Below are 25,229 nucleotides of genomic sequence, written 5' to 3' on the forward strand. Positions count from 1 at the left end.
AATAATAACTACTGTTTCAGTGACCCAAAAATGCAGGCATTTGATACTGAGATACGTAATATGTAGAGCTCTTATCTTCTGGAGAAAGTATTCCAAAGCACGTTAGAAACCTCACTCGGATTTTATTAGGCCGTTCCAAATACACTTGCTTGTATTGATTGTTAAGCCGAGCCCTCTACCGCCAGGATTGCAGAAATGCAGTAGCTAATGGTTGTAATTGGCCAACTTCACCAGGGTTTAAGAGGGAAACGCGAGAACAGGTTTAGCGACCTTTTGTTTGTTCCGGCCCGGGTGAACTCCCCTCCCCCTCCCCCTCTGTATGGTCCTATGCTATCCTATGCTATGCTTTAAAAAAATCAGACCAAGAAAGAAAGAAAGAAAGAAAGAAAGAAAGAAAGAAAGAAAGAAAGAAAGAAAGAAAGAAAGAAAGAAAGAAAGAAAGAAAGAAAGAAAGAAATGCTTAATTTGTGAAACCTTCGCAGTAGGGTTAGGTGCCAGGCGGATGGGTCAAACTTCAAGCAACTGTAAAGACAGTTTCTGTTTTTAGAAGGACTGCTGAAGATAAAACAAGCACCGATCATTTCTACTATAAACAAACATAAGAAGAAAAAACTTTCGCGACTAGAGTTGGCTCAATACAAGATACCCAAGTCATAAGGTGGAAGGACAGATAGGTATCTATCTCAATAGTTTTTGAGAAGGTGTTCCCCCAAAGGGATCGCAGTGTAGTTTAGGGCCATATAGGCAGAAAGTTGTACCCCTGGGTGCCCGGGGTAGCCAGCTGCTGCTACTGCCAAGATAAGTGCCGAGCCCCACCCACATCTGGAAGAAAGTTGATACAAAAGCGGTAAGTAAACAGCGCTCGCGCTGATAGGCACACAGACATCAAGGGCTGCTGCCGTCTTTGTAGTCCCATCTGCCGTATGGAAACCCTTAAAGCCATCGTGCCCAGCTCCTTGCGCGCGCGCGCGCACACACACACACGGTTGTTGGGAGTGGGGAGGGGTTGGGCAAGCAAAACGTCTCACCGAAAAGAAATAAAAATAAAAGAAAGCAAGGGGGAGGGAAGGTTCGCAGTCTCTCAAAGCCGAGGCCAGGAAAAGGTATAAAAATACCCCCCGTTTTCTGGCTGCTTTCGAGTTTCCGATTCGGGGAGCCTTAAAATAGCCCAGCCCACTGGCAGGCTGTTGCTTCCCCCTCTCTCCGCGCAATGGAGCAGCAGCCACCGCCGGGCCAAGCTGCTTGGGCGCTGCTGCTGCCGCCGCCGCGGCTATTTTTGGCGCATCCCGACCCTGTTGCGTCAATGGCACCGTCCCCTTGCGTCACGCGCGGCCCCGCCCCCTTCTGCCTGCTCTCCCCTCCCCACTCTCACTTTTTCCCTTTCGTTCGCTCCAGCCCACGGGCGGCGGCTGACGCGGCTGGGCTCGTGCTTTCCCCCTCCCTCCTCCTCCTCCTCCTCCTCCCCGCCCCGCCCCGCCCTCTGGCTGCCTCTCGCCCGGGCCAGCAGTAGCAGCAGCAGCAAAAGGAGGAGGAGAACTTAAGGTGGCCGGTCAGCGTTCACCCCCCCCCCCGCACACGACGCACACTTCCTTCCCCCGGAGCCCCACCACCACCACCCGCGTGCCTCCCTGCGAAACTCCCTCGTGCTATTTATAGAGTTCCTAAAAATAGCACGGGGTAAGGGGGGCCGGGGGGGAGGAGGCTTGGCCGGTCCGGGAGGGAATCCCGCTCGGCCCATATACACCCTTCACCCCACTCTCAGCAAAACAAGGGAGGGGGGATTTTCAGGCCGTCGGGGATATCCTTCCAATTCCAACTTGGGTAAGGAAAAAAAAAAAGATGTCCAGGTCTTCTGCGGGGAAGACCGCTCGAAGTAGCCACCGGGTGACCAGATTGCCCCAAGGTAAATAAAAAGGAACAGGTCGGTCTTCTTAACCAAAGCTGAGGATCTGCTCGAGGAAACGCTTACCTTGGCAGGATCTTTCCGGAGACCTGGCCATTAAGTAGCCGATTTCCACAACTATCTCCCTCCTTCCCCGCTCTTTAGCTTGTCCCAGGTTTCCACACACAGCACTGCTAAGCCCCCGTCGTCACCCTCCCCACGTGTAAGATCAGGTCAAACCTTGGCAGTTTAGGAGCAAGGGCTTGGTGTCACGCCATAGGCAGGGTAGATATGGGCGTAGCCAAGGGGCGGCAGGAAGGGCAGGTGCCCCCCCAAATAAATACAAACCAATACGAATTTCAGGTTCTGACACCCCCTAACAAAAGCCTACCTTTACCCTAATCAAAAATCCTGGCTACACCCATTAGGGTAGAATAATAGAAATGTACAGTTGCAGTGCAGGAAAATTTTGCCCAGGGTGGGGCTCGAACCCATGACCAACTGAGTTATCTCTCAGGGGTGGGTGCGTGTGGGCGTTTTAGGGTGGGGGGATTGACACTTTCTGGTCATTTTTCTCCACCTGGAATATTGAGGGGGGGTGGGCCCGGGGGGTGGGCCCGGGGGCGCAGGGGGAAGGAAAGAGGAGACGCCTGTGAATCGCCCCCCCCCATTTTTGGCTGCTTGGGGCTCTGGGAAAGCAGGGGGTGGAGTGGGCACGGGGCTCCCTCGACGAGCAACTTTTCCAGCTCAGGAAGTGATGGCTTGTGCCTTCTCCTTTAGCCCCTGCCCCGCCTGCCCCTGCTAATACTTGCTCCCTGGCCATTGGCACTGCCCACTCGGAGAGCATCCGTCCCGGTGGCTCACTGTGGCAAGCAAGCCCGAAGAAAAAGTGCGGAGGAGCAGGCAAGACCTATGTCTCCCACCCCACCCCACCCTTCAAGGCAGCAAGTCCCTAGTTGGAGAAGCCCTTACTCACAAGCAAGCCTCGCTGGGGCACGTCCAGTGCAACCTTAGACGTGTTTCATCGGAAGTAAGGCTCGCTCGCGCTCCCTTCAGCGAAGCTGGGTGTGCTTAGTTAGGGCTGCAGCCTCGATCCCGAGGAAGTATGTCCGAATCCTGAACATCGTCCCACTTTTCCTTCACCAAACACTCACGCACGCATCCTTATTCCTTGCCCTGCTTCTGCGATATTTGCAAACGGGTCTCCCCCTCCCCCGCAGGACTGGAGCAAATTCTTCTGCATAACATTGTGTCATGTGTTTGTCGTTCCCCATCTATGTAGTAAGGAGGAAAGACGGCACATGTTCCTCAAGCATGAACTTTCCCCAAAGACCGATGGATTCCTCTTCTCCACATCTCTCTCCCCTCCCTCGCCCCCTTGCGCGCACACACTTCTTCAGAAATGATACATTTTGCAAAGTTGAAAAGAAAAGAAAGAAGAGCAGCTAAGGACTCGGAGTGATGCTTCGGGACGTAAATCGGACTAGGGACTGATTGTGCAACCTGTTGCATGCGTTGTCTCAGCTTTTAAAAGGGGATGGACTGGCTGCGTCAACGCATTCCTGGTTCTTTACCTGTCAAATGCCCCGCTCGGAGAAGCAGCACGTGGAGGGGGAGGGCGGATCCGGGATAAGAGACGCTAAAGAGTTTCTGATAGAAAGATGAGTCAATTAAAGATGGATGGACAGAGATGATGATAGATAGACAGATAGACAGATATGCAGAGCAGCCTTGTGTGTGCTCACTCAGAAGTTAAACCCCGCCTTAGGAGCCAGCTCCTAGGGGCCGAGGTCCCTTCGCCCCCAACCATAAAATATTTGAACACTCCCCCCCAAAAAAGAGTTGATAGGCATTGCCATTCAAATAGTGTGTGCACCACATCATGTGATTCATTATGAATATTTTATCCAAGTTGGCACCCCTAAACCACCACCCCTAAATTCAATGGGACTCCCTCCGAGGCAAGTGTCGCCTCCAGGATTTCCACCTCAGATCTGGAAGTGGGCATAGTAGATCCTCTTAAATCTCGGGGTCCTGGGTTGGGGCCCCATGCTGAGCAAAAGATTCCTGCCGTGCAGCGGGGTCGGACTAGATGCCCCTCGTAGTCCCTTCCAACTCTACAATCCTAGGATTTCCTATGAAATAAAATGAACCCGCGTTGCAGCGAAGGGGCGGGAGTGGAGAAAGAGAGGGGGAGATATGGATTGACAGCTGCCTGGGCTCGGTCGGTGACAGCAGAGGGCGGGGAGAGGGAAGGAGGCTTCTCTCTTTGTTTACTATCTCGGACATCGGGGGTGTACCAGAAGAGGGGGGGCAGAAAGAGAGGAAAAGTGGAGAGCCCTGTCCCTCTTTTGGCCCAAAGCAGCTCCCAGCTTGGCAGGCAGGCAAGGCAGCGAGTTGCTTCCCACCTTAAAAGCGCCACTCTTGGTGATGTCACGTCGGAAATTTACCAAAGCGAGCGCTAGCCAACGGTACGGAGCGATCCAGCCCCTGGCCCGGCTGATTGGGCGGGCGGCACTGACGTGCACTGACGCTTGGAGACTCGAGGTGCATGTTGGCTGGGCAAAAGGGAGCCCACATAAACAAAGGCACATTGCAGGCAAGGGCCAGTCGGTCCGGCTTGCTCGCCCCGCGCTGCGCTCTTGTGCCGTACTTCCTGGAGAGAGAAGGAGTGCGTGGCGCCCGGCGGGGAGAGGAGAGGCGGGAGCGGAGGGGGCGCGCGTGCGGGAGACAGGCAGCCCAGCAGCCAAGCAGGCAGGCAAGCAGGCAAGCAGGCAGGCAGGCGGAGAGAGCGACCGAGAAGACGCCGCCGCCGCAGCAGCAGCAGCCGCCGGGGATCGCGCGCTCTTGCTTTCTCCCCGCTCGCTCGCTTTACTTCGCTCATTCGCCCCTGGGAATCGGAGCTACTACTCCCCACCGGTGAATGAATGAAACAGCCACAGCCCAACAAGTAAGTGGATCGCGCCGTGTCTGGGGGGGGGCGGGAACTCTCGGCTTAACTGCCATCTGGATGCGCTGCCCGGGTTTCTCAAAGGCGAGGGAAAGTAGCAGCGGGGGGGGGAGAGGCTCGAGACTGGGGGGGGGCAAGAAAGGAAATGGTAACACGTTCGTGCAGGAGGTTTTGCTCCAAATGTTCTTCCTAGAAAGAAAGATCTCGCTGCTCGGCCTTCAGGTCGGGGGTTCTTCCAACCAACGCCCTCCCCCCTATATTCCTAACCGGCTGTTTCCAGTTATTATAACGTGGGGAAAGTCAACTTTGGGTTTAGTCTAATCGCCTCTTCTGGACTTGGTGCCGCAACCTTGCGGGTTAAGATCCTCGGTGTGCGGGGTTTTATATTATTATTTTTTATTATTTTGGTCCAGGGTTCAATTGGAGAGGGAGAAAAGTTGCTGGGCGGATGTGTGTTGCTTGGGAACGACTTTGATCTCCGCCAGTTGAGAAGCTTAGCCAGCGCGTTGTCGCCTTTCAAGGTTTTATTACTGCCGGAGGTTGGTGGGGGGTTTAAATTAGTGTAACGCACGCGGCTTTGTAACAGCGGGGGGGGGATGCCGGCCCCCTTACCTAGCAGGGATGGCGCGGGAGTCGTTCCGGAGAGGGAAATCCCTTCCAAATTCCGAGGAAAGCTGGAGGAAGGGGAAGAAGATGATGAAGAAGAGGGTGCCAGGGGTTAAACTAGCTGACAGATGAAGAGACTCTTTGCTTCGGATGGAATTCGAATTAAGGCATGCCGGGAACACGGGTTTGGACTGGGCGCAAAGAGGAGAGTCCCTTTGGCGGGCCGGCTGCCTGGCTTCAGTTGTCGAACTTTCCGGCGCTGTTTTTATTAGAAATCTAGAGAAACTGTGTTTGGGGATGTAGTGGTCGGGAAAAGCCAGACACCCTCCCGCCCCTTAGAGGTGGGTCAGTTCCGAAAGCCATCCGGAAGAGTTGAGAGAAGGATCCTTTTCTCTTCAGATTTGCTACTTTGTCGGCGCTCGCGCGTCCCTTGGGCGCCCTTTCGCCCTGTTCCGCCTGCAGCTTCGGGGACTGTCATGGACGGAGCTGCTTTGCTCTTTAATTGCCTTCCTCATTGTGCGCGCGCGTGCCTTTTAATTAATTCACTTTATGGCTGTTTTCCTCCTTTTCCTACAGTCCAGCGGAATTTCTAGAGGAAAGGAGGGGAGATGTGGGTGTCGCCATTTAATTAGTATGTGTGTGTGTGTGTGTGTACCACACACACACACACCCTAAGGACATTTTCTTAAGTGTCTAATTTCCTAATGACTGAAGTACTTCCGAGTAAACTGTGTCAATCTTGGGGCATTTGATAATCTGTGTGCCTGTATATATGGATAGACTTAGACATACACTACCAAGAAGTAAGAGGAGAAATCAAAGCAAATTTCATTGCACTTTTGTTATATACAGTGAGGGGAAAATGACACGCGTGACAGCTACTTTAGATTTTCTAACACAAACCAAGTTTTCTCCTTACATCTAATCTGCTCACACATATCAAGATCCTAATGCCCCCAAACTATCGGTGCCACCTGCCCTGCCTTGGGCTTTCGAGGAAGTCCTGCTCTCTTCCCAGGGGTTGGGGATCGAGTCCCTTGGCAGCCGCATCTTCCCCTCCTAGTCCTTTCCAAGTGAGGGTGAAAGAGTAACAAGTTTTTTTCCCTCCCCTCCTCCTCTCTCTGTGTTTGTTTCCCTCCCGCTCTTCTTGTGCTTTCCAGGGAGCACCCGGGTCACTCTGGAGTCCGCAGCGCTTCCCTCCCGTCTTGGCAACCTGTCCCTCCATTGAATTCCGACGCTGTCCGCCTTTAGCCCCCCCGAAAACGCCTCTCACTCGGCTGAAGGTGGGTGAGTCCCTGGCTATTTGCATCCATCCATCGTCCTCTTCCAGATTCCCCCAACGCTCCCTTCCTGGGGACCTGAAAGCTGAGAGATGGGCTTAGGCACAGTTTGGGGAGGGGGAGGGGAAGGAGAGATCTGATGTGCAGGGAGAGAGGGAAAGTGAGAGGGAGGGGGAGACATATTGGGGGATGTGGAGTGAGGAGGGATATGCGGGCTACACCCTCCGCAGCTCAGGCACTGACAGCTCTCAGACGGCCCTCGTTGGGCTTGCCTGCGGGGCTTCTCTCTGCTTAGAGGGGAGCGTTCCCATCCCTCTTCCCCACTATCAGTCCTCCCCCCCCTGTGGCCCTTCCTTCCCCCTCTCTGCCCCTCTTCTCTCCCCCATCCCCACCTCTACACGCCACGACCTATTCCCTATCTCTTTCTATAGCTAACCCATCTCCCCGTCGCCCAGCTTTTTTCGCTCTGCCGGTGGGCCACGTCGAACTTCCTCCTTCGTCCACTCATCTGTCCTGCCATCTCAGCCCGGCTTTCTCCCCTTGCTGCCCCACTTCCCACCTCCCCTCCTCCTCCTCCTCCTCCAGCGACCTTCCTCTTCTTCCTCCCAAACCCCCTTCCCCGACGTGAGGGCGGTGGTTGGTGGTGGTGGTGGGGCACAAAGAGGGAGCTTGACGGTGTGGGCGGTTGGGTTTTCCCCTTCGGGGTTTGTTGCTGCGCAGGATCTAACCACCCTGACCCCCCAGCTGAGCCATGTTGTTGTGCCGTGTCTCGTTTTCAGCCATGCCCTGCGTCCAGGCTCAGTTCGGGTCCTCGCCGCAAGGAGCCAGCCCGGCCACGCAGAGCTACGCTTACCACCACTCGGCGGCTGCCGGGGAGTACAGCTCGGACTTCTTAACGCCCGAGTTTGTCAAGTTTAGCATGGACCTGACCAACACTGAAATCACTGCCACCACTTCTCTCCCCAGCTTCAGTACGTTCATGGACAACTACGGCGCCGCCGCCGCAGCAGCCGCCGCGGGCTACGACGTCAAGCCTCCTTGCCTGTACCAAATGCCCTCGCAGCCGCCTCCGCCTCCGCCACCCCCGCCGCCACCCCCGCCGCCCTCCATCAAGGTCGAGGAACTGCCCCTGCACGGCCACGCGCACGGCTACCCCCCGCCGCCGCCCCAGCAGCCGCCGCCGGCCGCTGGGCCGCAGCAGCCCGACGAGCTGGCCGTCTACTACAAGCCGTGCTCGTCGCCGCCAGCCCCGACCGCGGGCTTCGCCCCAGGGCAGAGCGTGTGGGACGAGGCGGGGCCCTTGCACGGCTTCCACCACCACCACCACCACCACCACCATCACCACCACGCGCAGGCCTACGGCGGAGCGGCGGCCGTCGGGGGCGGCGGCGGCGGGGGGATGCACAAAGCGGTGGCCCCGACGGCCGTGCCGCGCCTGTCGCTCTTCTCGTTCAAGCAGTCTCCGCCAGGCACGCCGGTGGGCAGCTGCCAGATGCGCTTCGACGGGCCCCTGCACACCCTGCCGCTCAACGGCGAGCCGGGCGGGCCCCACCACCATCACCACCACCACGACGGGCAGCCCTTTGCCCTACCCAACCCCATCCGCAAGCAGGCCGCCGCCGTCGGCTTCCCCGGGCTGCAGATCGGGCATGCTTCACAGCTCCTGGACGCCCAGGTGCCGTCGCCGCCCTCACGGGGCTCGCCCTCCAACGAGGGGCTCTGCGCCGTCTGCGGGGACAACGCCGCCTGCCAGCACTACGGCGTGCGCACCTGCGAGGGTTGCAAAGGCTTCTTCAAGGTGAGATGCTGCTGCTGCTGCTGCTGCAACTGCAACTAAGGAGCCGCGACTGGGGGTGGGGGGTGGGCGTCTGTGTCAATGGTGATCGAGGAGGAGGACCAGTTTTTGCGCCTGCCGTCTCTCCAGCTACCGAGCCGCTAGCGCAGCTCTCAATCCCCGCATCCCTCCCTCCCCTGTATATATCCTGTCCTCTGTGCCCATCCATCGCTCCTTCCTTCAAGGCACTGATGGATAGGTCCCTTCTTCGCTCTCCCAATCTTGGCCGAGGCCCCGCCCCTGCAAATTGGAATCAACACCTGGCTATTTTAGCCTGGTATGTTAATTGCCACTCCCCCATTACTCCGCATTAGACGCCGGGCCTTGGACAGCCCTGAAAGGAAAGAAGACCTATGGCGGGAGGCCTCACCCTTACGCTCAGGGTTCATGAACCCAGAATAAACTTCAGTCCTGATTCTCTTCCCTTTGCATCCTAAAGAGAGACGAGCTGTTAATCGCGCCAGGCGTCCCAGCGCGCATAGATAGGATCGGGCCCTATTCAAACGGCATAAACTCCCCCACCAGTTCGCGACTCACCTGTCCCCAAATCTCCTTCGAATCCTTGACTTGAGAAAGTCGCAGTTTAAACCACCTTTTTGGTCTCCCTACATGGGAATATTGACATGCACTTCAGAAACGCCAGACGCTTATATTCCTAGCCCAGATATTACAATCGCCCCTTTTAGTCTAAACTCTCTGCCAAAAGCAGAGACTTGGGGTTCCCCTCCCCCACCCCGCATTTCCCAGCCGTCGGAAGAGTTGGCCAAGTGCAACTTTATTTATTTATTTTCTTGTTGGCCACGCTTTTGTCCTACTCTGCTGCTGAATATGTTAAGGACGGACAATCCGTTATAGCGGATAATCTTTATGAAAGTGGGAGAAGTGGGGAAGGAACCCCACCCGAGACCTCCTCTGTCGCCAGGGTTTATTGTTGGCACTGATCCTGGGCACTGCGGAGGACCCAAAGATGCCCTGTTGCTTGACCAAGGGAGTCAGGATTTTGGAGACGTGCTTTTGTAATCAGGGGAGAGAAAGCGCCGCCAAGCCCCAGACCTCTTTCTCTCCCCCAACCTGACTCAAAGCGTACCAGAGGGATCAAGCCAAACCAGGAATTTAGGAGCAAACTCGGGCGCTGTTGGGTGAGGGTGGGTTTTTAATATATATTTTAATGCTCTCGACGCTGTATTCTGAGGCCTGCGCAGAATCTCTGCAGGCAGCCCATCACCTGGGGAAAAAAGGAAGGAAAAACTGTGGTCCATGTGTCAGAAAGTCGCTGTCCTCCCCAGGCAGCTTTCGTCGCCCAAACCCACTCTCTTTAAAACAACAACAACACCATTTCCCTCCTTCTTCTCCCTAAAGGAGAGGCGAACAGAGGCCGAGCGAGCGGGCGAAGGGGAGTTTTGCATGCGCTCTCCTTTTGCCTTCGGATTGAAATTGGTTAGGACAGAGAACCGTGTCTAAGCTAACCAAGTGGAACGGAATTCCCTATGGTCAAATTAAGTGATCTCTTTATTTCCCCCATTCTGATTGAATAATCTTATCATTTGAAAGAGAGAAGGTCTCGGAGGAATGTAAATAATATGAATGCCCACGGATTTGTATTTACCGAACGTCTCCTCTCTCCTCCGCTTGGCATATCAAGCATCGCCAAGGAGCTGCGGGGCCCGGCGCGCTCGCTTCCCATTTGTTTCGAGATAAATGCCTTAGAAAAGGAGAAGGGCTGGAGGGGAAGGGGAAGGCGAGAGAGTGGGGGGGGAATGGCGAGGCGCTGTGCAGGGAATTTAACCGAGGGCGCCTCCTTTGGACTCCCCCACCCCAATCTCCTCCCCTGTTTTCCGCAGCGCACCGTCCAGAAAAATGCCAAGTACGTTTGCCTAGCGAATAAAAACTGCCCCGTGGACAAACGCCGCCGGAATCGGTGCCAGTACTGTCGCTTTCAGAAGTGCCTGGCAGTCGGCATGGTCAAAGAAGGTACCGCTTGCCGGGGGGGAGGGGCTGCCTGGATGACTGGGAGCGGGGGGCGGGCTGGTCCTCGGAGTAGCCACCAGCCACAGCTGCAAGAAGGAAGCGCAGACGCGCACACTCCTTTCCCGTTCGCCACGTCGGAGAACGTCCGCGCCCCAGCAGCTTTCGGGCCTTATTCAGTCCTATGCAAACGTGTGCAAGCATGGGGAGGCTTCAAAGTAAACCTGCAGAGATAGCGGAAAGCTCTGGAGCCCTGGTCCTTCGACGGCCGCAGTGTCCAGCGCCTACACACACTGACTCGCAGGGGAATCTCCCAGAGAAGTAAATAAATAGGCAAGCAGAGGCCTTAACTGCTCAGGGAGCTTGGCATGACATCGAAGAAGCAGAGGCAGTTACTGGCCCCTCTCTGGAACCCGAGGGCCTTCATCCTACGGTAGACGTGAAGGGAGCCAGGCAGAGGTTCCTTACGTCTAAGATGTGAAGGAGGAGGCATCCCAGGGCAAAGATAGTCGAGGCAGGGTTGGGATTTTGCCAAGGCTCAGATGCACTCTTTCCTAAACAAGAATGTCATTCATATTATGGCTAAGGCCAGGGCTCCCCCCCCCCAAGGGGTAAGTCACTGAAACTCTCGGGTGAGTTCCGGCACCTCTCAACTGGGAAGTGTTTAGAGTGAGTTCCGGCACCTGTTTTTCCTAGAAAAATAGCACTGGCTAAGACCAAACAAATGCTGAGGCCCATTCATGTCTCACAGAAGCTGCACCACTCCATCCCAATTTCAGAGTCGAGATTTCCAACCACAAGGATGTATACAGTGGTGGTTCCTTATATTCATTCAGTGGGAACTCTGGACACCTTTGTGTTGGAGGCTTCCTGGTGCCGTCGAAGAAATAATGGGCACTGCATCCGGGGTGTGTGTGGCGGAGGTGGTGGTGGTGGTGGTCGCTTAAGGGATGTCAGGGCTTCTTCGCTTTCCTGTTCAAAAGCTGCTCCCTCTCTGGCCGGGCGAGTTGACCAGCTCTCTCTTTTGCAGTGGTTCGCACAGACAGTTTAAAAGGCCGGCGGGGTCGCTTGCCGTCGAAACCGAAGAGCCCCCAGGAGCCCTCTCCCCCGTCGCCCCCGGTGAGTCTGATCAGTGCCCTGGTGAGAGCCCATGTCGACTCCAACCCGGCTATGACCAGCCTGGACTATTCCAGGGTAAGCTGGAGACAACATTCGCCGAAGCGTCCGCCTCGCGGGGGGACACGCTGAGCACGCGGCTAGTCCGTAGCGAGGCCATTTCTCTTTTTGGGAGGAGAGAGACCCTTTGCCCTAAAACTGTTGCCAAGAAACCGCGGGAATATTGGAGGACTGCTCTTAAGACACATCAGGGCAGAGGGGCCGAGGATTGTGGTGTGGGTCCGGGGCAGGGGGGGTGGGGGGGAGGTTTACAAGCGATTCAGACGCTTTAGAAACAATGCCTTGCCCACATTTGCTTCTAAGAGAGGCCTTTGATTCCTGTAGGATTTGCTTAGGATGCTTAGGAAAGTCAATCAGGAAAGACCTACTCTCGAAGTAAAGGCGAGTAGGACCGATCCTATTAGGCTTGATCCTCAAAGTCATTATTGGAGACAACACATACACGCGCCTTAGTGGAGTCCCTTATCCGAAATGCTTTAGGTAGCTCATTCAGGGTATATATTTTGGCTCATTCTGGTTTCTGGGGGAAGAGAGAGGAGGGTTTGCCGATTGGGATCTCCCTCTTTCCCTGTCCATGCCGCATAACGCTAGCTTTTTTATTATTATGACCCGGTCCTTCAGTACTTCTGCACCCCAACAGACATGACACACGTGTATATGTCTGAGTAATGAAAATTAAATAAAACGATGGGGACAGACACTTGCGTGGATGTGTTTCATCTACTTAGACATATGTGCTTATACAAGTGTGTGTGTTTCACGACACGTACGGGCCTGTGTGTACAAGAGGATTCATTCCCAGTATCACCAGCGCACCCATTCATTCATCCTATGACACTCGCCTTTCCAGAGGCAAAAAATAAAATCAGGGGCTGCTTGGATTCCCGCCCCCGGCGGGTCCTTCGGGGTGCTTTCCCAGGGCGCCTCTCCTAAGCCGACCCTTCTTGGCCACGGCAATTTCAACCTTCCTAGCACCACCCCTAATTGAATTAATTGCACTGGAACATCTTAATTTCCTTACTGGTCAGACCGAAGTTTAATTGTTATAAAAACCAGGCTCCCCTCCTCGGAATGGGGTTAGCAATTTCACGGGCGATATATTTTAGAGAACCTCATTAAATTGCTGGGGTCTCTTCCTCTCTCTCTCTCCTTCCTCCCCCACTTGCCTTCCCTTCCCATCTTTCCCCATCCATCTCTCCTCCTTCTCCGGAATGGCGACTCCAGTTCCAGGCTAACCCGGACTATCAGATGAGCGGCGACGACACGCAGCACATCCAGCAGTTCTACGATCTCTTGACTGGCTCAATGGAAATCATCCGGGGCTGGGCAGAAAAGATCCCCGGCTTCACCGATCTCCCCAAACAGGACCAGGACCTGCTATTTGAATCCGCTTTCTTGGAGCTCTTCGTCCTGCGGTTAGCCTACAGGTAGGCAAAAGGAGGCAGAGCCGGGACAATTAGGCAGGGATCGGAGGCGGCGCAGTCCTGGGTGTTTGCACGCGCCTATGGGTGTGTGGATGGATGCCTGCCTGCCTGCCTGCCTGCCAGTCTGATGAGAAAATCCTGAGCCGTTCAAGGTCCGCTGAGCTGCGTTTTATTAACTCCTTGGTAATTAGGTGCTTCTTAAGCCCTCCGTTTATTGCTCGGCGAGTAATTAGTTGTTTGCCTCTTTCTCTCTGTCTCTCCGCTCCTGGGTGAACTCCCCCGGCAGATCCAACCCGGTGGAAGGCAAGCTGATCTTTTGCAACGGCGTGGTTCTGCACCGGCTGCAGTGCGTCCGCGGCTTCGGCGAATGGATCGACTCAATCGTGGAGTTCTCGTCCAACCTGCAGAACATGAACATCGACATCTCCGCCTTCTCCTGCATCGCTGCGCTGGCCATGGTGACAGGTGAGCTTTGAGCTCCTACCCCCCCCCCAATCGGTTTTTTTGTTTTTTGCTCCAGATTCATTATTTTGGAAGAAGTACTGCGTCGTCCTACCCATCGTTATAAGTGAGGCATGCAGATCAGAATCCCCACTTCGCTTGCAATCTTACCATAGCTGCCAAGTTTTCCCTTTTCTCGTGAGGAAGCCTATTCAGCATAAGGGAAAATCCCTTTAAAAAAGGGATAACTTGGCAGCTATGAATCTTACAACCCAAGACGGTCTGTTTCATATTTGTACAATTTGCTAAGGCAGAGTTAGAATTGCCATATAAACCAGAAACCTTTCATTCAGCATTTTAAAGTCCGCAATATTCACCCTCACACTTTCCACCTGATTACAATGATACTACAGTATAAGCATACATTCGTCATTAGAATTCCTCCTTCGCCAGTAAACTCCTGCATTTTATGCTGGATTGAGCGAGGATATTTATGGACTTCTTATCCCTAGCCCCTTTCAGATCTGGCTTGAATGAATCCGAAAGAACAACTCTGCACCCACGATTGCAAATATAGAAAATGCAAGGCACAAAACCATCCTCAGACTGTGCGTATTTGTGTTGAGCTACTGGTACACTGTTTGACCCTCTTGCACACTCAAAAGTGTTAATCTGGTCTGTTGACACCGGATACGGTGTGCCCAAGAAGTTGGACAGTGCCATTTTTACACGTACCTACTCAAAACAGTTTATCCGAGATTTAGACCCAGGTGAAGTGCCTAGCCTTGCAAGCTAGGGAACAGCTAAAGTGGAGAGTTGCTGCAAGTTTGCGTCTTCTAGGCAAGGCCTGTTGGCCACACACACACACACACACACACACACACTGCGTCCAGTCTAATAAGCCCCTTGTCTCTTGCAGAGAGGCACGGCCTGAAGGAACCCAAGAGGGTGGAGGAACTGCAGAACAAGATTGTCAATTGTCTCAAGGACCACGTGACTTTCAACAACGGCGGCTTGAACAGGCCGAATTACTTGTCCAAACTGCTGGGCAAGCTCCCGGAACTGCGCACGCTTTGCACGCAAGGCCTACAGCGCATCTTCTACTTGAAACTCGAAGACTTGGTGCCACCGCCGGCAATAATCGACAAACTTTTCCTGGACACGCTACCTTTTTAAAATAAAAGAGAGAGGGAGAGAGAGGGAGAGAGGAAAAAACGAAAGAAAGAAAGAGAAAGAAAGAAAGAAAGAGAGGGAGGGAGGGATTCTTCTTTGCCGCTGAGCTTTCCAAGTGAAGAACTTTCAAAGCCTGGAAGAGAGGGAGAAGGAAGGAAGGAAAGAAAGAAGCAGATGGAGGGGCCTGACTAACACACCTGGTCCGTGAGGAGCACCTATGGGTGCTGCTGGGCTCCCATCCCTTCAGACTGTGGTTGGCCTCTCCTGAAGGACAGAGACTGGTCATTGGGGCGGGGGTCTCTCTCTATAGGCATCCTGGATCCCGTTCCTTGGACTGCACACAGATCCCATGGTACAAGCTTTTTATTATCGCCTAAAACAGACAAACAGTAACAGTATCCTTCCTTCATACACCCCGGTCTCCCCGAAACAAAAACAAAAGGGGGGGGGGGCAGAATTTCCTACTGCTACTATGGTGATGATGGCTATGATGTAGGACCTTTTGAGATAAGGAAGCTAGCTGAGCCTTAGCTGCTGCCGAAGACGAGTGTACTAAGGGAACCCACCTAAGACTTTTTTTATATATAAAATCATTTTCTGCTGTAAAGGAAAGCTGTAACATATATATAGACGACCAGTTAAGGTGTGGGGAGGGAGACGGGGGCGACATGAATCGACAGAAGGCGAAGGATTGTACATTTCACCAGATGCGGTTTGGCTTTTTATTTCTTTCTTTTTTAAAGGAAAACAAAAACTATTCTGTGCCTATTTATGAATAAGCTATTCAAACCGATTCTAATAATAATAATATTAATAATGATAATAATAATTTTTTTTAAAGAAAAAGAGAGATGGGTTGGGGGGGGGAGAGAGAGAAAGTAAAGAATAACGAGAATCAATCAAAGGAGTTCGAAGAAATAAATAGAAGTTGACAATTCAAGACCTAATCGAGAAAAAGCAGGGCCATTCTAGGAGGACCACGTTTATTATAGGCACTTGCTATTTCAGTAATGTCTATATTCTATAAATAGTAATTTCAGACACTATGTAGTCTGCTAGATTTTATAAAGATTGGTAGTTCTCTAAGAAGCCTCGAACGTTTTTCTCAATTGTAAAATAAGTGGGCACACGTGTTACACAGATCCAAACAGATTCTTCCTTCCTAAAACCCCAACCCGCCCCACTTCCCGGACAAAAACCACACCCTTTCGCCAGGGACCCCTATTTCCCGTCTTTGTAAACACCGTCCAGCATTCCTTGTTTGTAAGTGTCGTATGTATTGTTGATGCTGATTAAAAGAATACAGTTTATATCTTGATTATTTTGTTGTCTGAAGCGGAGCCAAGTTTTGCATGCCACAAGCGTTTTGACCGTTTCCAGAGTGCTTATATCTCATATAGAGAAATCCCTGGAAATTAACTGAGCACTTTGAATTTTTATTTCGGGAGTGTTCGGGTTTTGTTTTTGGGTTTTTTGGGGGGTGGTGGTGAGGGGTTGGGAAAAGGTGTATATTTTTCTTTTTGAAAAACAAATGTCTAAAATTGTCGGTTAATATATTATTTTACGTTTCAGTAAGGAAAAATTTAAATATATATATATAATGCCATATTCTGTAGTTTTTCTTTTCTTTTCTTTGTATATTTCCAGGGGGGCACTTCCTTAAGTTTCTGCCTCCTCTCCACTCCAACCCCCCGCCCCTCTCCGTTATGATGTATGACAGTTAGCCTCGGACATTTTATCCCTAAAAACTCTTTCTTTGAGAAAGACACTTTTAATGTTTACAGCAAATAAATCCATGTAAACGAACAGAATCCCGTCTTCTTTCTGGCTAATCAAAGGGCAGCCTCCACGCCCTTATAGGATGCTAGCTGGCAGTGACATTAATAATAAACAGCACATATTTTTTATATTTTGCTGCTGCTGGGATTGTTGCTCTTGTGGTGGTTGGTTTTTTTTTTTTTTTTTCATGTTAAAAATGCGGTGCTGTGATTTCGGAGACGGAACTTGCAGTCTCAAGTGGAGACTGGCGAGGCGAGGCGAAGACCTCGCGAGCTGCTTTCTTCTTCCGCTGCTTGATTTCTCTGCAGATATCTTGCCACCTTATTTCAACCCTGCCACTGGAAGTCTAGGGTCACATGCGCTGCTATTTAAATGGCCCGTTGATAAAGGGAAATAGATTGCGCTTGGTTAAATGGCTTCTGCAACGGAGTTTGTATGTCTCTTGCGCGCGCGCGCCTCGTCATAGTCAGATTTGCAGCCCGATCCTAAGCAGGTCACACCAGTCAGCTGAGTTCAAGGAGGCTGTGTTGTAAAAATAAGCGTCATTAGGATCGGCTCGTATCTTCTGAGAACTTATTTAGAACTGGAGTACAGTAGTTATTTCCCTTTTCCTAGGGGTTGAATTTGGAGAGATGGATCTTGGAAAAGGCGTGCGCGTGTGTGCCCGGGCCCAACGAAATGCTTAACGTGTTTTACTCAGAAGCAAGTCCCACAGAGTTCGAAGGGGCTGGCCATCAAGTAACTGAGAAACAGTTAACTATAAAGAGTATAGGAAATGAATGCTCCAGTTTCTTTCTCTGGAATAAAATCCCATTACATTCAGTAGGATTTACGGCCGAGTCCATAAGAAGTTTTGGATCGGGCTGCATCTCTTGAAGTCTTTAGGATCCGGATTTTCAGTAATCTGATCTGCTAAGCCTCTAGATCAGGCATGTCAAACCTGCGGCCCTCCAGATGTTTTGGCCTACAACTCCCATGATCCCTAGCTAGCAGGACCAGTGGTTGGGGAAGATGGGAATTGTAGTCCAAAACATCTGGAGGGCCGCAGGTTTGACATGCCTGCTCTAGATGCTCTTAGTTTTAGCTCCTGTCTTGTGATGTGTATTTCTATTCCTCCTTGAATAAAATGCTGGAATTATTTTTAAAATAATCAACGCAGCTTATTAACGTGGTAGTGAAAGAGCGTGCTACGAAGAAAGCCAGAAATGATTTAAATAAGTGACATCTTTGGGCATTTAAAAAGAAAACTAGTTGCGCCCTTCCTTCGCCCTCCCCCCAACCTTCTTTCAATCAATCAGAGTTCCGGGATGCAGTGGCACATTAGCCTACTCAAGACCCTAAATAAGTCCATAGCTGCCAAGTTATCCCTTTTTTACAGGGATTTTCCCTTATGCTGAATAGGCTTCCTCGCGAGAAAAGTGAAAACTTGGCAGCTATGAAATAAGTCTCTTGGCGTGGGAAGCAGTATTGCGGAAAGAGAGAGTGGTTTTACAAGAGGATCTTGACCCGGGGAAATTTATCTAGCCTAATTTTGTGGGAAGAGCTTTTATCAATCTGAATGTGGGTTATTTCAGGAGGAAGGTAAAGAGAACCCCTTCCCTGCTCTCTTCAAAGGAAGATAAGCCCCACAACCCTTCATCTATGGGCACGTCTGTTTTGGATCACAGGGGCAGTGGTCATTGCTTCCGCCCGCGCGCACTTTCTGGGCATGTCAGCCAGACAGCAAGCGGATCCTTCTCCTTTCAGAGGAGAAAGGTGGAATGTGGCATGTGAACTTTGGAGAGGAAACTAGGGACGGAACAGGAATAAATCCCATCCTAAGAGAGAGAAATCTGGGGGAAGGGACGTCGTTCAGTGGCACAGCCCCTGCTCCCCACATGGAAAGAGCCCCATATTCAATCCCAGGCAGAGCCAGGTAGAACTAGGAAGAGCCTCGGACTGACACCCTGGACAGCCGCTGCCTGCCAGTACGGACAATACTGAGCTAGGTATGGAGGAATAGTCTGGCTCAGTATAATTCAGATTCCTCTTTTCCTATCTCCATCCTTGGTCTTGGGATAACTGGGCGCAGTAGCGAGGAATTTACCTCCGGGGCGCGTCTACGCGGAACCAAGTCCCATTGAGTGCAGTGAGGCTTACACCCAGGTAGGTGGGTATAGGATTGCACCCACTCACTCACCCGGGAGTGAGCTCCACGAAGTGCATAGTGTTGCGCTGTATTCCATGTTGGCCAATCCCAAGGCTTTTCTGCAGTGCCCTCTCTCCCAATTGGCTATGGGGACGTTCCATCCCCGATGGAATGTCGTGGAGGCGCTCTGTGCCCCGGAGCAATTCCAGCGCATATGTTCTATTTGGGGCGGCCGATCCATCACTTACCCGGTACTTCTCCATCTACTTACACGGTGCGGGAGGGAGGGCAGCGAAGGAGAGACATAGGCATCTTCCCCAGGCGCAATACCTTGGGGAGACAGCGCGCAGTTCCTCAAATCCCTAGGGAGGCGCTCCGGGTAGTCCCCTCTCCCCTCACCCTCTCGCAATCCCCTAGGCGCGCAGAACTGTGAAGGACTGCGGATTACATTTTCAGTTCGAGGGGTTCCCCTCCCCCAATAATCTCCCCCTCCCTCCTGGCCGCCAGAAAAGAAAAAGGCAATATAACTGCACAACACATCTTAAGAGAGGGCAGCCCGCGGAGTTCCTCAATCTCTCTGGGGATTGTCCACACCGGGAGGATTTTGTTGAGTCCTTATAGCCATGAAATCTCCCACCACCACCATGCCACCCACCCTACCGAAAGCCGGGGTTCCTATTCAGAAAATGTCTGGCCAGCGTGGATACAGCACCTTATTTCCCCCCCACCCCGAAAATACTGCAGTAATATGAGCAAGGAAGGAAGATTATGGTGTGGTAAAGGCAGGTGTGGTATTCCCTCCTCCCCCTTGCATGCAGGGCTTTTAGGTTTAAGGGGGCTATTGCCTACCCTTCTCAATTCGTGGGGTGGAAGGCGAGCGGGTGGTAAATATTCCGGATTAACTAATGCGGAGTACAAAGCATGTGAGAGCTCTGTTGCACGCGGAGATCCTTTCCTGTAAAAACCAACCAACCAACCAACCCAAGGGATGCAATTGAACAGGTAAGAAGTTACATTTCCAGGACGAGGCAGCCCTAGCAATGCTAGGAGAGGACCCCGAGGCTCTTCCCATGGGGCGCTTCACCCCACTGCCACGGCCTCCTGGAGCCAGAGGCTGAACTCTCCCGTGCCGTGGGGAGTTCGCAGCCGTACCTCTGGCGGGGCTAGAGGGGAAGCTGCTGCTGCTGCTGCTGCTGCTGCTGCAAAGGGAATAATTCCCTTTGTACTTGAGCGAGCTTCGGTCTCGGCTCGGCCTGAAAGCTGGGGACGCAGCGAGGGGCTTCGCCTGAGCTTCTGATTTAAGGATCCACTTGCTCGCGTGGCTCTCAAGGGCTGAAAATAAACAGGCCCTTCTCCCAGTCGCAGATCTCTCCAGAGGCTGCCAGCCTGGTCAGAAAGCCTGGTCACGAGTCCTGCGTGGGGTTACCCCGGGGTAATTGCGTGAATAGGATTACCCCCGAGGGAAGCAGTGGGTGTGCGTGTGGGGACTGGTTCCCACTATCTTGAATGGGGGCTTGCCTCGGGAGAAGCGATCTCGGGGCGGGGAAACGGATTCCCATTAGCCTGAATGGGATTTACCCCGAGAGAATATATATATATGGTGCGAACTGACTTAACCCGGAAAGGAAGGAAAAGGGTTTGGGGAAGTGGGTGACCGGTGAGTTACTCTCTCTGACCCCAAGCAGATTTCTGGATAAGGGAAACCGACTTCGTGGTCCCGCTGTCTGTTTCTTCCTGGGCAGACCTGTCCCTTGGCCCATGTCATAACAGCAGGGGCCCTTGGGCGGTCCCTGGGGACCGGAGACGTGACCATCCGTCCTCATCACAACACAGGGAAGCTTCCTTCCCCGGCGCAAAGGGGGCCATAGAGTGAGTAGGCCGGCGCTCGAGGAGCCATCTTCCTCCCCCTCCCAACGGGAGACCCGGTTGGGCAACTGGTCGCAGCTGAGGCTGCCCTACCTGTTGCGCCGGACGCCCTTCCGCATTGCCTAACATTTTCTGGCCGCTCGACGGCGGAGACTCCCGCACCTATCCCGACCCCCGCGGCGCCCGCGGACCATTCCATTCTCACAGCCAAAGGGGATGTGCGTAATGAGCAAGGATGGGCCACAGCAGACAGGGCGGGGTCGGGCCAAACTGCCTCCCTCCTCCACCTCTGAGAAATCAACCCACCTGGCCTTCTGCGAGGAAAGGTATTTTATTCATGCTGTAAGCAAGAAGAGCGCTCTCGCCCTGTGCCATTATGATTTTTATTTTAAAGAGATAATATTTTTTTATTTAAACAAGGATAATTTCCAATACGATGGGGGAAGAAAGCCTGCCTAGCTGAGGAAACCGGGTGGAGAGTTTATGTCCTCATCTGACAGATTTGGATATTTTGTTTCCCTTTGTGGAAAGTGAAATCCTGGACCGATTTTCCTTCCTTCCTTTGCCACCTTGCTCTCCTGCCCCCTCGGCCAGTCTTTTGTTGAGTTCAACCTCCTTAAGTATACACCTCTAAGGGAGAGCTCTCCTTTCCGCAGAACTTGGCGCCGTAGCGCTATGCTCAAAACTTGCGCCACGTGGCCAGAAACTATGGCCCCTGTCACTACTTCGGGCGGGGGCGGGCAGGTGGGGCGGGGAATCTCCCAAATGCCTCAACAAGCCAATGAGAAGCGGTGGCTTTTGAAAATATATATTTTATTTTTGCTTTCTTTCCACCCACCGCATACGCGCAAGGATTCCCGCATTCCAGCCGAACAGCAACGCAAGGTCTCGAAGCCCTTCCCAGTTTCTGCCACCGGGAACCAGTCGTATATGTATTTGCAACCCTTCTCTTCCGTGCGCCTACGAACTGCTTTGCATTTTCTAAATCACAACCCGGCTAGCGATCTCTCTAAAAGGCCACTTTGAATGAGTTTCACAGGTGAGCATCTGAGTCCTGCGCCACCTCTTCTTATCCCAAATAAAAAGTGCGGAAGATGCATATGAATGGCCCCACCCTCAAAAAAAAAAAGACGAGGAAGTGCTTGAGAGATTGTGACAGCGGTGACATTCGGGCTGAGCCTGAGAGATCAGAGTGGCAGGTCTGCTCTGGCGGCGGGTCCAATACCGGGTGTCTCCGCATTCACTGGACCACAGCGACTACCCCCAGGTCAGGGAGCCAGTCGATGCAGAAGAGGGCATGGCTCCGGCTCCCTTCACAGTTATGCATCTTGCACGACGAGCTACAGCCTCGCTGAACACCCTGCACAACTATTCAAGTTGCTGGGGGGAGGCCTGTTTTCTTTCGCGTCCGGCCTCCCAAGTCTCCGCGCCTTCTGTTTCTGCCTCGTAACAACCGAGCTCTTTTCGAACAATTCGAATTGAGGAGGGGCGTGGCTTGCAGAGAGCGCTTCCAATTGGAGGTTCCGCGATCCGCAGCGGCTCTCCATCCGCGAGTCTCTTCTCCGCCCTTGCAGATCTGGCCGGATGCTTGCAGAACTGTTACTACTAACAACACTGGGCCCAATCCACTCAGAGTTATGCCTCTTTTATAAATCCCGCTGAGTTCACCGGGGTGGGAGGGATTATCTGACCTTAAATTCTTAGTGAAATTATTATTATTATTAGGTCGCAATCCGAGACCCGCTTGCCTGGGAGTAAGTTCCATTGAACTCAACAGGACTTACTTCTGAGTAAAGAGGCATGGGACTGAACTGCTGCAAAGGGCTTCACTTTGGCTGGATCCTGCATCGGTTGCCAGGGGGTCACAGGGCTAAAACCCCCTTCAGCTATGTCACCGTAATTTGGATGACCGCTGCAAGGGGATATTTGAAGGAAAATCCCAGGTGCACCCTCGCTTGATTTTATTGGCGTTGGTTAGGAATTTGAATCCGGCCGAGGCCCATAGGGTTTACTCTCAGGTAAGCGCGCCCAGACTTGCAGCCTGCCTCTGCAACCCTCCTAAACTCGGGTCTGAACTCTGTCTGAACTCGGTAGGGATGAGTCCCGAGTCAACGTGTTCAGGACCGTGCAAACAGCAGCGCGTCAGTCTCGTTGGACTCCCGAAAGTACTTTAGGATCAGACGCATCTGAACGGCTGTTTGGGGATGGACGGGTTTTGGTTTTTTTTGGAAAGGCGGACACCTGCCTGTGTTTGTCAAGCTTCTCAGCAAAGAAGCAGCCAGGAAAATCATATTGAAACCTTGAAATGCCGGGGAATGAAACTCAAGATGAAACTCATGTTCTTAGACAGATGGAGGCTTATTGCCACCTAGTACTCGGTAGGACGCGCAGCTGTCGGGGCCCGCGAAGGCACGGCGAAGAGCGGATCGAAGGCTCTTGCTCTCCATCCATCCATCAGGCGTAACCACAGCCGGCGCAGGGAGCCCGGCTTGCCCCGGGGAGGCCTCCGTGTCAATCCCAACTAAGCAGGAGGTATGGCTGCGGGTGAATGGCAGCCTCAGTTCCCCACCGGTTAGAAAAGGAGAGCAGGAGGAGTGGAATGATGAGGAAGAGCGATGCCACTGGAACCTCGGCTCGCCTGCGGCCCAGGGGGACGATAGCTTTCTCTGTTTCGTCTGGTTGCACCCATATTATTATTATTATTATTATTATTATTATTATGCAAAAGGAGGCTGCAATTGTTACCAGGGGGCAGGGGAAAGGCTCTTAAGGAAATCTCCCATCCCCGCCGTCTCTCCAGTTTTGGCCAAACCGTGCCCCAATAGCCTGCTAAAAACAGCATCTAAGGGGCGCCCCAAAGGCGAATGGATCCCCCCTCTCTAATTCCACCAATGAGTTCTGCCCAATGCACACTGCACTTGAAAACCGGAAGAGGCGTATTTCTCAGCAACTGGGTACAGGATCGAGTCAAAGCGAAGCACATTTCCTGGGAAGGAGCTGCCCCTGAAAATTATGAATGGGTCTGGATTGCGCGTGTAAAAAGCCCCCCGACACACTGCTCTTGCGCAGGCAGTTCATTTCAATGGGGCTTGGCGAGGGGAGAAGCTCCTGCTGGGTACGCGGGTGGTAAAAGCAGCCGCGTTGGGTGGTTGATCGCCTGATACTCCGTGGGATTGCCTTTCCCGTTAAAGCGCACAGGATCGGGCTACACCTATGTGGGTCACAATCCCACCAATCGCACCACATCTGCTACAAGAACATTTTTAAATTTAAAATTGTCTTGTTGGTGAATGGCATCTAACTTAAAATTTAAATTTCAAAGGGGGAGTCTGCGGCTGTATCCGGGGTAAAAGTTCCACGGGGGGGGGAGCAGACATAATTGCTACAGCGCGTAGGCTAAGGAGGCAAAAGTGCCTAAGTCTAAAACCAGCCTAGGGCGGACATCACGATCGCAAGGGAAATGAACAGGAGAGATTCGCTCTTTTCCGTCCGGTACCCACCCCCACCCCGCCCAAGAATTTTGGAATAATCGTGCCCATCTGTAACTTTATCGCTCCCCCGAACTTTTGCCGCTGTAGAACGAATCAAAGGGGCGCATTCACCGAGCAAGCCATTTTTAGATTTCCGAAGATCTGGGAAAAGCTACGAAGTGGGACACAAGAACCGTAGAAATGTCAGCAGCTAGGTCCTATGCATGCTCACCCCCTAATATCTGCTCCACTCAATGGGTCTTGCTCGCTCCCAAATAAGCCTCCACACAGAATCTGATGCTCTCTGAAAATGGAACAAGCCCCCCCCGTCCTGAACTGACTGGAATCCAGTTTCTGAATAAGCAGGCGGTGTTAGTTCTTGCAAACCGTCTGGAATCCTCGAGCACCGATTCAATCAGTTTGGGGACAGAAGAAGTTGCAAATCTCTGCCCACTTTCCTGGAGTAAGGCTGCAGTCCTAACCACACTGACCTGGGGGTAACCCACACTGAATTAACGGGGTTTATTTCTGAGTAGACTTGGTTAGGTTTTGTTAGGAATAACATCCCCTGAGCCCCCTTTGAAATTACTGGGATTCAGTTCTGGGCGAACATGCTTACGCTGCTGGGTTGCAGTTCCTGCGCATTGTGACTTTTGAGTAAATCCCACCGAACAGAGCAGGACCTCCCCGCCTCCAGACAATATGCATGCATAGGCTCGGATTGCCTGGCATGAAATTACCTCGACCGGGGTGGGAAGTAAATCCCATTGCAGTCAGTAGGATTTCTTCCCAAGGAAAGGAAGCGAGCGGATCGCTGCACTTTGCAAACCCCTTGCAAACCCACTCCGGCCACCCGCCGTTGTGCTTTGCAGCCCCCGCTTGGCTTGGAGGAGGCGACTCCGCTTTTGACCCGCTCCGGAGCCATTCTCCAAGCGCAGCGGCTTGCCTTGAATCTGCTTCACGTGCAGTTGGAAACAGCCCTCGGCCCAAAAGTGGGAAGCTAAAAAAGGAACGGACATACTGTATAACAAATGTACTCTGGGAGTTGCGGGCTCCTTTGCACCAAATGAAAGATGAAACCTGGAGCAGGTTGAGAATCTGCCGCGGGCGCTCTAAATCCAGGCTGTCCACACTGGATTTTTGGGACACGCTGCTACTGCACGGTGAAATTGGCATTTCCTTTCCAGGGAATGACGGGGCTCTTGAGTCTTTAAGAGCAACACAGCAGACCATAAAATATTTGAGGACGCCCGCC

At 52.7% G+C, this 25,229-nt stretch overlaps 1 protein-coding gene across 7 annotated transcripts; it reads left to right on the plus strand.

Annotated features, from left to right (window-relative positions):
• The first annotated feature begins 712 nt into the window (after positions 1-712).
• On the plus strand, positions 713-16,041 carry NR4A2 (nuclear receptor subfamily 4 group A member 2). Of its 7 annotated transcripts, none has more exons than XM_088661230.1 (8): positions 713-847; positions 6,599-6,725; positions 7,685-8,516; positions 10,394-10,523; positions 11,548-11,711; positions 12,918-13,120; positions 13,404-13,582; positions 14,478-16,041. In XM_088661230.1, the coding sequence occupies exons 3-8, from the start codon at positions 7,698-7,700 to the stop codon at positions 14,732-14,734; spliced, it is 1,752 nt and encodes a 583-aa protein (XP_088517356.1). In that variant the 5' UTR covers positions 713-847; positions 6,599-6,725; positions 7,685-7,697; the 3' UTR covers positions 14,735-16,041. The 7 variants fall into 7 exon arrangements, with proteins under 7 accessions (XP_088517356.1, XP_034987657.2, XP_088517353.1 ...); XM_035131766.3 differs by having other exon boundaries at positions 6,599-6,721; positions 7,498-8,516; XM_088661227.1 differs by having other exon boundaries at positions 6,599-6,721; positions 7,498-8,516; positions 11,548-11,636.
• Positions 16,042-25,229: the final 9,188 nt, after the last annotated feature.

The sequence above is a fragment of the Zootoca vivipara genome, chromosome 1, assembly GCF_965207765.1.
Source record: "Zootoca vivipara chromosome 1, rZooViv2.hap1.1, whole genome shotgun sequence".
Taxonomy (NCBI): Eukaryota; Metazoa; Chordata; class Lepidosauria; order Squamata; family Lacertidae; genus Zootoca; species Zootoca vivipara.